At 47.9% G+C, this 10,817-nt stretch overlaps 1 protein-coding gene across 2 annotated transcripts; it reads right to left on the bottom strand.

Annotated features, from left to right (window-relative positions):
* Positions 1-490: 490 nt before the first annotated feature.
* Positions 491-10,301, bottom strand: mettl4 (methyltransferase 4, N6-adenosine). 2 transcript variants are annotated; one of them, XM_049001003.1, is made up of 8 exons: positions 9,900-10,301; positions 7,934-7,999; positions 6,338-6,692; positions 5,514-5,583; positions 4,173-4,347; positions 3,480-3,586; positions 3,284-3,378; positions 491-1,003 (listed from the first exon to the last, which is right to left on the bottom strand). In XM_049001003.1, the coding sequence occupies exons 1-8, from the start codon at positions 10,122-10,124 to the stop codon at positions 837-839; spliced, it is 1,260 nt and encodes a 419-aa protein (XP_048856960.1). In that variant the 5' UTR covers positions 10,125-10,301; the 3' UTR covers positions 491-836. The 2 variants fall into 2 exon arrangements, with proteins under 2 accessions (XP_048856960.1, XP_048856961.1); XM_049001004.1 differs by having other exon boundaries at positions 3,284-3,375.
* Positions 10,302-10,817: the final 516 nt, after the last annotated feature.

The following is a 10,817-nucleotide window of genomic DNA, read 5'->3' as shown; positions in this document are numbered from 1 at the left end:
GCAGGGTCCGTAGGGTGAGACCTCGGAGGCTCTTCCTGCTCGTGATTCGCCGTCAGACACGCGGCCGCCTCCCACGCTGAGGTGAGCAGTCTACATACCGCGTTCCGCGCGTCTGACGTGACAGACTGCAGGCAGCGGAAATATACAACTACAAAGCAGCACGCGAAGCCACTACAGTCGGCAGCAGTCATAAACATTTACTGGAAAATTCTACTGCTGCCTTCACTTGGGCCCATGGCACCTGGCTAATCACTAACGTATTTATGAGTAAATATAATCACCTATCTTGTAGTACCTGGCTGTCACCACTAATATTTTATCTCACACGTCTAACTACGTCCTTGATTTTTTTCAAAATATTACACCTATCCATCATCCTTTCCCCCAAACAACCATCACGGAGAAATCCGTTATTAAAAAAAAAAAAAAAAAAAAGGTATGTCGCCACTGTAAACAGAAAGGCCTGCAATTTATCATCACGCAGCAAACATTTGCAAGTAATAAAACTGCTCTTTTAATGGTGAATAAAGCTGTCCAAAGGACAGACTGCTTCATTATACAATTGGCTGTGCGATGTGTATGCTAAAACACACACACACGGGGGAGAGCCCAATGTGTAAACGAGATTAAAATCAATTAAACATATTGGGGGCAAAAGCCTGGTACAGAATGGTCCCTTGGGATGCTATAAACACCCCCCCCCTCCCATCCCACCTGCCCAGATTAGTATCCCTAGTGGCAGGGTCAATGTACACTTGTCAGCAGACTGAGCATCATTAGGGAGGAGAAGCCTGCCCAGTTTTTGCACAGAACGGCGCCCCCTTGTGTACGGCCTGTCAGCTGGCGGCAGAGGGCGGCCCTGACACCGGCGGCTCCCTCTCAAAGTAGGAGTGATGCTGGAACTTCAGGACCTCGTTGCCCCAGCTGGTCCAGCCTGGCTGGAGGCCGCGGGCAAACAGCTCCAGACACTCGGCGTCGGGGCGGAGGAACTCTCCCAGCACGTCTGGAGGGGGGGGGGGGGGGGGGGGGGGGGATGGAGGGATCAGGAGGAGGAAGAGAAGGAGCGAGTTTGTCAGTAAGCGTTGGAGGCGAGGATAAATGAAGGAATGGAAACGCGAAACGGGGGATGGATGAAGGTGGAAAAGAAAAGGCAGCTGAAAGAGGCGTCCACTCAGCGGACGATCCTCACCTCTCACATAAACAGCCATGTGACACCCACCCCCCCACGCCGGAGGCCCTGGCAATCTCTGTCCTTTAGCTGGGAGTGAGGCAGTCGTCGGGGGGCTCACGGCCTACACAGATGGCTTTCCCCTCCCCCCACAGCGCCAGCACAGACGTCAGTCACGCAGTCACGCACCCAATCCTGCTTCGTGTCACTTTCCAAAATACCTCTGCACGCCGCCCCCAGCCCCCCCACCCTCCCCGGCATCACTTCACGCTCGCGTCATTTCTTCTTCTTCAAAAAAAAAAAAGAATTTTAAATAAAGGAAAAATATATTAAATTAAATAATCAGGGAAAAGGGAAGGGTGGATGTCAACCGGGAAACAGAACGGGGAGTAAGAGCAAGGACATTCTGGTGGCATGATCCCACTGGTGTCCATGTGCATGGAGACGCCGTCCCCCGGGGAGGGGGGAGGGCTGAAATGTTTATCCTGACTGCGGGCGATCGGCACACAGGGCAGACGCCGTTTGAAGCCTGGGCGGCGTGACAGACTCCAAAAGCGGCGGATATTCACTCCTCACTCATAGCCACCGCTGTGTGCGGCTCGTGTTAAATCGACCGCCCAGACAGATACAAGCATCCCCAGGATTAAACCTCAGGGGAGCGGTATATGCTGGACCTCTCAGTTTAACCTGAACTGCTGAGCTAGAAAAAAAAGCCTTTATACAAACCAGCTTGGTATGCCCTCCCCTGCTGTCCCAAAGCCATGAAGGGCTTAGGTGTCCCAATGCTAAGTGTGCCAAGCTCTTTAAACGTGACACTCGGTACCCCATGGTTCTATACTATTATACTGTTGCGCTATTTAGTGTTGTTTTTGTCCTTGTTGCTAATTGTAGCTTGTTCTGTGACGCCTCATTGCCGAATGCCGGCCCTTTAAATCTTAAGGTTCAAGGTTGTTTTGTCACCAACAGCCGTGCACACGTACATAGTGAGACGGGAGAACGTTACAGAGAAACTATGCATGTGTGCACAGCTGCTGATGACAAAACAACCTTGAACCTTAAGATTTAAAGGGCCGGTATTCGCCAATGAGGCGTCACAGAAGATGCGTGCGTGTCATTTTGGCCCAAGTATTCAAGGGATTACAGCGCTTGAAACGGGGCCCATTTTGGATTTAAAAAAAAAAAAAAGGACAAAACAAAAGTCAAAATGAGGAGGGGCCCTTAATTCCCACTGAAGGACCAGAGCAGATCCCAGCTGACAGACTGCCTGATAGAGAGCCTTGCAGTAGATATCCTGAGTCCAGACCTGACTAGAGGTGCTCGGTCATAACTAGAGGTCGCCACTAGGGGGCACTCCCAGCACTCTGATCAGAACCAGTGGCACTGTTCCCTGCCATCTCTTTTCCAGGATGGGTCAGGATCCTAAGTGTGTGACGCCGATCTTTGACCCCAATCAGAAATCAGCCACTCACAGCACCATCAGAACTCCTTTGGGAAACGACAGGCTCTGCACCCCACTACAGGTCACGCTCAACACCTCCTGACATTTACGAGCCATCGGTCAGCCATCTGGATGATGGAATCCGAGGTGACGTATTGGTGAAGAGGGACGGTGGCCCTCCCTCCTGAGGGACCCACCCCCAGGGAAGGTGCAAACAGAGATTCAGGGGTTTAACTCCGCCCATGTTGGCAAATTTTCATGCCGGGATAAGATGTCAACCGGCAGTGTTTGTTGACCTTTAAACTAAATATGCTTTTTACATTACGCATAGGTCATTTATTTCTGGGGAAGGGTTGCAAGATAACATGTAAAAAAAGTAGAAATGTTACAATAAATTATGAATTAAAGGCGCATTAATGTTACGTTTTATCGAGACAGTGGGGTAAGGCCTCATACCGTGAGCTTAATGGACGAGTGAACAGCTCACATTCCTCAGGTTTATAATGATACAGCTCCCTCTGCTTTCGCACAGACAGGAAATGACCCGCCTTCATTTACGTGGCCACACTGCCCTCTACTGGAGGGACAGAGAATAGCAAGACAAAAATTCACCTCAGTTGCCTACAACCGGGGATTATTTTCTTAGCGCATTAGTAAAGGCGGATTACAGGGCTTACCTGCAAGGGAAGGCTTGTGAGAATGTAGGGTGGAGGGCACACTGACTAGCAGCTTGAGGTTTGGAAGGACGGGTTCTGACCCCTGGGAGGAGCTGCTGGTGGACGTTTAGGAGCAGAGAAGATGGATCAGCACATCGGATCTTACTGAAGGGCTTCTCACACAGAACATGCACCATAATGGACCAAGGGGTCTTACCTGAGGGTGCCACCTGCTTCCCCTACGCGTCGCCCCAAAACCAGCACCTCGTACGGTTTCTTGTGGGGTGAATCGAGCGGAAATACATACTCCCCCGAGCGGGTTACCTACAGCAGAAGCAGGACACCCAGAGCTGTCACTGTCCGTAACTGACAGCCCTATTTGAGCCGGTCTCTCTTTCTGATCCTGCTCTTGACACTTCAGTCTGGTTTGACTGAACTTAAAACGTTTCCACAGTCTCACAGTCTCTCCCCTAAATGATAAAGGTACACAGGCCAACAAAAACATGAAGCAGCATCTTAGGCCTGACCGAGTACGACAGGATGCCATGGAGAGTTGCCTAAGCCGGGAATTTTCAATCTTTCTGAAACCAAAAACCCTAAATAAACACAGTCCATAGCTAAGGACCACCAACCACTAATCCTTGATCACATAACTACTAAGCCAGGTGACGGGGGGGGGGGTCGTCTTTGAATATTTTTGCCTCCTAAGGGGGAAGGGAGAATTATTGTATGAATTTCACATTTTAAATCAGTCTGCGGATCCTCTACAACTGCTCAACGAAGCCCGAGGGCGTGATGGACCACGGACTGAAATCTCTTGGTCTAAGGGGGTCCAAATGAGCTTCTCTCACTGTGGGGACCAGCGCATGTGCAGATCAAGTCCCCAGAAAGGATGCCGGGCGCTGCTTACCTTCACCCAGAGCCACTCGGCCTCCGGCTCCACACCCCACAGCGGGTACAGCTCCTCACGCACACAGCGCCGATGACGCTGTCGATTGGTCACCCAGGTGGCCACCAGGCAGCCAGGCGCACTCAGTTCGGAAATGGGGATCCGCCGCAGCTGAGAAGAGGGCAGGGAGCCGTACCTGCATGGGATGACCAGAGATGGGTGTGGAAGCTGGATTCACGGTAACACGGTGTCAACCGTTTTCTCAGCTCTGCTAAATTTCTCAACTGAGGGACAATCGGTCACACTTGTGTGACTGCAGTGTGACTGCAACCTTTAATCTCTTACTCTGGCAATGAAATGGAGGGAGCTCTGACATTCTGGAAGGCCTCGGGGCACAGGAAGCGTTTGTGGAGTGTTACGAGGAGTTTCTGACAGGTCTTAGAACATGGACAGTGACTCTTTGTTGAGTTTCTGAGTCATCTATTGGAGTGGTCAGTGACTCGTTGAATATCCCAGTGGTTTAGTGGTATGGTCCCTTACTCTATGATGAGTTTAAGCGATTTAGCAATGAGGTCAAAGGCTACGTTAAGGTTTTCAGTGGTCCAGGATCATGGTCAGTGACTCTACATGACGATTTCGAGTGCCCTGCTGGCTCGGTCAGTGACTCTACATGGCGTTTTCGAGTGCCCTGCTGGCATGGTCAGTGACCCTACATGGCGATTTCGAGTGCCCTGCTGGCACGTTCAGTGACCCTACATGGTGATTTCGAGTGCCCTGCTGGCACGGTCAGTGACTCTACATGGCGTTTTCGAGTGCCCTGCTGGCACGGTCAGTGACTCTACATGGCGTTTTCGAGTGCCCTGCTGGCACGGTCAGTGACCCTACATGGCGATTTCGAGTGCCCTGCTGGCACGGTCAGTGACCCTACATGGCGTTTTCGAGTGCCCTGCTGGCACGGTCAGTGACCCTACATGGCGTTTTCGAGTGCCCTGCTGGCACGGTCAGTGACCCTACATGGCGATTTCGAGTGCCCTGCTGGCACGGTCAGTGACCCTACATGGCGTTTGATTACTTTTAAGATATATACTCTCTGAAGAGAGAAACAACCAAAAGAATACATAAATGAACACTACTAAGAAAAATATAACAATAAAAAATGAGAAATATTAGCACTATTAGCAGTTATTAAATATATGTATTCATGAGCTTTGGCAAGGATGCTGCTGGAGTTGAATTTGCTTAGCCCACGTTAAATTTTACCTTGACTCTGTGGTTTCTGACTATTTCCCGTCTGCTCTGATTACACCGAGCCCTGCCAGTACCGGCCTGAAGCACCCACAGATTAACAGGAACTGTACCGACCTTTTGCTTCGCTTAACAGACTTGTTTTCCCACGGCGGATCTAAGACAATGGCGTCAAACTTCCTCCCACCTGGAAAAAAAACCGGCAGAGGATGACGTCAGAATGCGACGAGGTAGCCTGGGCCCCCGCACTCAACCCTATGCAGATATGCAAAAAGAAATGTAACATTCAACATAGCTCACTTAATATGAGGAATTTATGGCAAGTTTTCACCATTTTCACAGCTCGTATACAGTACAGCCTTTTTACTCGTGAATGTCATTTTAACACATTCGAATATGTCCAACACAGCTGAAAAATAAAATCGAAACAAACTGTAAAAATAAAGGTTACTTTTCGGTATACTGTAAATTTCACCCATTCACACAAGCCATGTAGTTTAGCCCACTAATGATCAATGCACTCCATTCGCACTTACGTGACTTTAACTCTCGTCATTTTAGAGTTAGCCAAATGCAAGCTAACCTCCTATAAAAACCGATATATGGATGTCATTTTCGATGACACAATATTGAACCTCTGCAGCTACGCAGCTCAGATTATTAAATCTCCTCTTACGCCAGGAGAGTTCCACCTCTCCGGAAACAGCCACTGGTCTATGCTGCTCCTTCTGCAAATGATGTTCAGCTGCAGAATATTAGTTTTTACAAGCCCTAGATATTCATATCTGAACGATGCTGATGTTGTTCCCGTCTCCGAGAAACAACTTACTACAGAATTATTAGGCTGGGGGTGGCGGGGAAAAGGAAAAAGGCACAAGTCAACGAAATGCGAAGTTCGGAAGGTGGTCGCCCACGGAAACGGACAGATGAGTGCCTCTTACACTGCAGCAGGGGCTGCATCTTGGAGATATCAGACAGCAGAAATCGGCACCGTGGTGGAAGCAGGTACAGCTCCCCCATAAGCCGCACTTCCCTGGCGTGACCACTGGGGTTTTCCGTCACCCGCGTGAACAGGTCCGGGTGATCCAGGGAGCCGAGGTCATCCCCAATAACTTGCACGGGTGCATTCTCATCGTCATCCACTAGAGGGAGCGCTTTTGCCATGTCGCACAGGCCCGCCAGCCGGTCCTCGTGAGCGCATGGAGGTGGTCCCTCGGTCGCAGCCTCTGTCAGATACCCGCATGTGCGTCCCATCTCCAGAAAGGGCTGGATCCCCTCCAGAATAACAGATCTAACCTACGTCAGTAGAATGAAACATTACAGTGAAGAGGGTTACAAAAACTCCACATGCAAGGAATTTGAGACTCATCTCCTTCACCTTCCTACAACATCTGCTCTGCTTATGCTTCCAGACAAAGCACCGACAGAAGCCAAAACCATAACCAATGCGATCCGGGTTAAACCAGTATCACGGGTGCAGCATCCTGATAGTCACACCAGAAGTGATCATCCTGCTGTAAGAAACAGATGAAGGCAAGAAGGTTTCAGTTCAGTTTCATATTCGAGGTAACTGACTTGCATGGAAACCACACCCAGCTTTGGAATATGAAACTGAACTGAAACCTTCTTGCCTTCATGTGTTTCTTACAGCAGGATGATCACTTCTGGTGTGACTATCAGGATGCTGCACCCGTGATCGGAAGGTTGCCAGGTCAAATACCAGGGTCGGCAGAATGATTTCCTCATTATACCCTCAAGTAAGACCCATAATCCCCGACTACTCCAAGAACTGGCTAACCCTTCTCTCTCAACTGTACGTCACTTTGCATAAAAGCCACTGCTACATAAATGGGGGCCAGCCCATCGCAGGGCACACTCACACACCATTAACTCACGCATGCACTCCAATGGGCAATTTAGCAAGTCCAATTAGCCTCAGCATGTTTTTGGACTGGGGGGGGGGAAACCGGAGTACCTGGAGGAAACCCCACGACGACATGGGGAGAACATGCAAACTCCACACACGTGACCCAGGCGGAGACTCGAACCCGGGTCCCAGAGGTATGAGGCAACAGTGCTAACCACTGCACCACCATGCCGCCCCCTTTAATCAACTAAACATACTAAATTAATAATTATATATGAATATATAAATAATTATTGTTAATATATAATAAAATAATAATAATTCCTGAAGACACACTACAAAAGCTACTGCAATAAACTCCCTATTAAGGAATAATGTAACTCTAATCACATTCATTATATAGACACTTCCTTTCATTGTGTATAAGTGCATTTAAACGGGCAGAGTACTGACACATACTCAGTAAATGCATCGCTCCTGGTCGACGTTGATGCCTGTGTGACACTAGGTGGCATCACTCTATAGGGACCGACCTGACTGCATTGAGGCAAGGAGCAAAAATGACAGCCTCATAATGCCCCAAGTCATAGTAACTGTAGCTCAGAAACAGATCTGCCTGTCATGCAGGAAATGGGGGGTATTTTTCGATGGGGGGGGGGGGGTGACCTACCTTGTCGTGATACTCCTGGGCGTCAATTTCTCCCTGGTTCAGCAGTGTGTGTTTCCGTTTGCGTTTCTGGGGGGGGAGTTTAACTGAAATGAACCCAAACTGCATATGTTTCTTCTGGAGTTCCTCTTGGATTTATCAGCTCTGACCATGTCAACTCCTCAAGTCACTTCTTAGTTTAATTAATCCAGCTAACAGTGAACCAATAATGTTCCTCCTCGATTTGTCAGCGAACCTATCAAGTCCCTCCTCGTCTTAACGGTGAAACTATCATGTTTTCCCTTGTATTAATTGGAAATGTATGATGTGCCTTGATTTAACAATTAACCTATCATGTCCTTCCTCAATTTAACAGCAAACCTATCATATCCGTTGTCAATTTAACAGCGAACCTACCATCCTCCTCCTAGATTTAACAGTGAATTTATCATGTTACTCCTTGACTGAGCACTAAACCTATCTTGTCCTTCCTCGATTTAACAGTGAATCTATCAAATTACTCCTCAATTTAAAAGCAAACTGGTCAAACTTTTTCCAATTTAAGTGACCTGAGAAATTCAGTCTTACTGCTTTTATTTTTGCTACTTTTAACATACATTTGCTTAAATTCTGACTAACCTATTATGACTCAATGATATAAACAAAAATCGATCATCCAGTTTCATATCCAGATAAGGGTTGCAGGGAGGTTGGAGTTTGTATTATAGGGCACAAGGGTCCACCCTGGACAGGATGCCAGTCCATCACAGGACATGAGACAGGGGGACACCCTGGACGGGATGCCAGTCCATCACAGGGCACGAGGCAGGGAAACGCCCTGGATGGAATGCCAGTCCTTCACAGGGCACGAGGCAGGGGGACACCCTGGATGGAATGCCAGTCCTTCACAGGACACGAGGGAGGAGGACGCCCTGGACGGGATGCCAGTCCATCACAGGGCACGAGGCAGGGGGACACCCTGGACGGGATGCCAGTCCATCACAGGGCACGAAGCAGGGGACACCCTGGACAGGATGCCAGTCCTTCACAGGACAGGAGGCAAGGGGACACCCTGGACGGGATGCCAGTCCTTCACAGGACAGGAGGCAGGGGGACACCCTGGATGGAATGCCAGTCCTTCACAGGACACGAGGGAGGAGGACGCCCTGGACGGGATGCCAGTCCATCACAGGGCACGAGGCAGGGGACACCCTGGACAGGATGCCAGTCCTTCACAGGACAGGAGGCAAGGGGACACCCTGGACGGGATGCCAGTCCTTCACAGGACAGGAGGCAAGGGGACACCCTGAATGGATGTCAGTCTATCACAGGACTTTGGTTTGTATGCTGCTCCGGTGGTTTGACATCATGAGGTCACATGGTTAGGCAGCATAGTAGCATTATATGCATGTATATGTCATTTTTAATTAAAAAAAAATGTACATGAATAATGTTTCAAAAAACAAGCCGTGAAAAACATTGGTCTCTATGTTGTATAGTTGACTTGACATCATCCACCGAAACTGAAGTGCGTAATACGTTTGTATTTCGAATGTGAAATGAGTGCTGAATATCAAACTAACAGTGTAACAGTGCTACGCACAGAGATCTATTTCGCGTAACTATTTCGATAGATGTTTATCAGTGTTTACCTTACAATAGCACGTAATTTATACAAACGGTGATTTATTTGGCGGTTCCTTTAAGCGGGCATGAAGTAGCATGCTTTAAGTTTATCGTCGCTATGACTTAGCGTGTAGATATCAAGGTAGCAAGCATTTACACAGCTAGATGTACTGTGGGAGCATTTTAGGTAAAGTGTCTAAGGGAATAAGAGCAAGATGCCCTGGTAAGTAACATCAGGGCAGGCAGAAGACGTCGATCCCACATTGTTACAGTTTGTTTCGGGGACTTACTGAATGTACTGAAAGTTGTGCGAAAATCAAACAGCCATTCAAGAGGTGTCTTTTCGGGTTAATGAAGCCTTTACCTGACACCCAGTACTTGGCAGCGGATCATCTTCCCCCTCAGCCCGCAGTCCGTCAGCGCTGATCGGCTTTATGTAAGGCTTCAATGTGTCAAAGTACCGCCGATTGAAGCACCAGCTAAAGGATCGACGTTTACTCGCGTTTTCATCCCCGGACTCAAATCTGTCATCGATATGGGAGCACTGGTCTACCAGCCAGCCTTTGGCATTTTTAAACACAATAGACATATCCGGGTAATCGAGGCGCTGTTTAGCCTATTGTTCTACATAAAAAATTCATCGGAAGTATATTCGTGATATGCAGAAACTGCAGTTACGAACATTACTCCCATTGTCGCTAGTTACACGAGTCCAAATAAACAGGACGCTTTCCTTCTCGAAACGTGCGCGTGCGCACATACTGTAGGTTACAATGGTTGCCTGATATGTCGCGAGGAAATCCTCTGATAATTTATCGAATGAAACTGCAGTCAGCTAATGAAGTGTATGTGCATCATCATCATTATAGGCATTATATAATGTACACTAAATTATATAGGCATAATACATTATATTCATTATATAATGTAATTTCTTGTTGTTTTCGCTATTATAGTAGTGGTAATATAAATAATGAATTAGTAATTCGCGTAACTAAGTCGGGCTGTAAGATTCTGAAAAGAATGTGAATCGCGATTCTTTTGCTTAGAATTGAGATTACGAGTCTCGTTAACGAGTTCTTTTCTTAAATTTAAAACGTTTATTTCACTCATTAAACTGCAAAAGCAAACACAACAAATCATGATTCTGTCAAACATGTGAGTGATCCAGGACCCAGTATATCAGCTTCTGACAACCGAAAGGAATTAAAGGCCATTCAATTAGAGTAGTCAAAGTCATACCAAAAGTGAAAAAAAAAATATTTACAATGTAATTTTGTTA

This window comes from Brienomyrus brachyistius, unplaced genomic scaffold, assembly GCF_023856365.1.
Source record: "Brienomyrus brachyistius isolate T26 unplaced genomic scaffold, BBRACH_0.4 scaffold54, whole genome shotgun sequence".
NCBI lineage: Eukaryota > Metazoa > Chordata > Actinopteri > Osteoglossiformes > Mormyridae > Brienomyrus > Brienomyrus brachyistius.
Note: the sequence above shows the minus strand (reverse complement) of the source record. Positions and strands in the feature narration are given on the sequence as shown.

What these genes read in the sequence shown, in the direction of transcription:
- mettl4 (XM_049001003.1), bottom strand. Translation starts at nt 10,124, where the DNA reads ATGTCTATTGTGTTTAAAAATGCCAAAGGCTGGCTGGTAGACCAGTGC. An exon ending in TGCCAAGTACTGGGTGTCAG is followed by an intron (nt 8,000 to 9,899) that starts GTAAAGGCTTCA and finishes CTCCCCCCCCAG; the next exon opens with AAACGCAAACGGAAACACAC. An exon ending in CCGAGTGGCTCTGGGTGAAG is followed by an intron (nt 3,587 to 4,172) that starts GTAAGCAGCGCC and finishes CTTCTGCTGTAG; the next exon opens with GTAACCCGCTCGGGGGAGTA.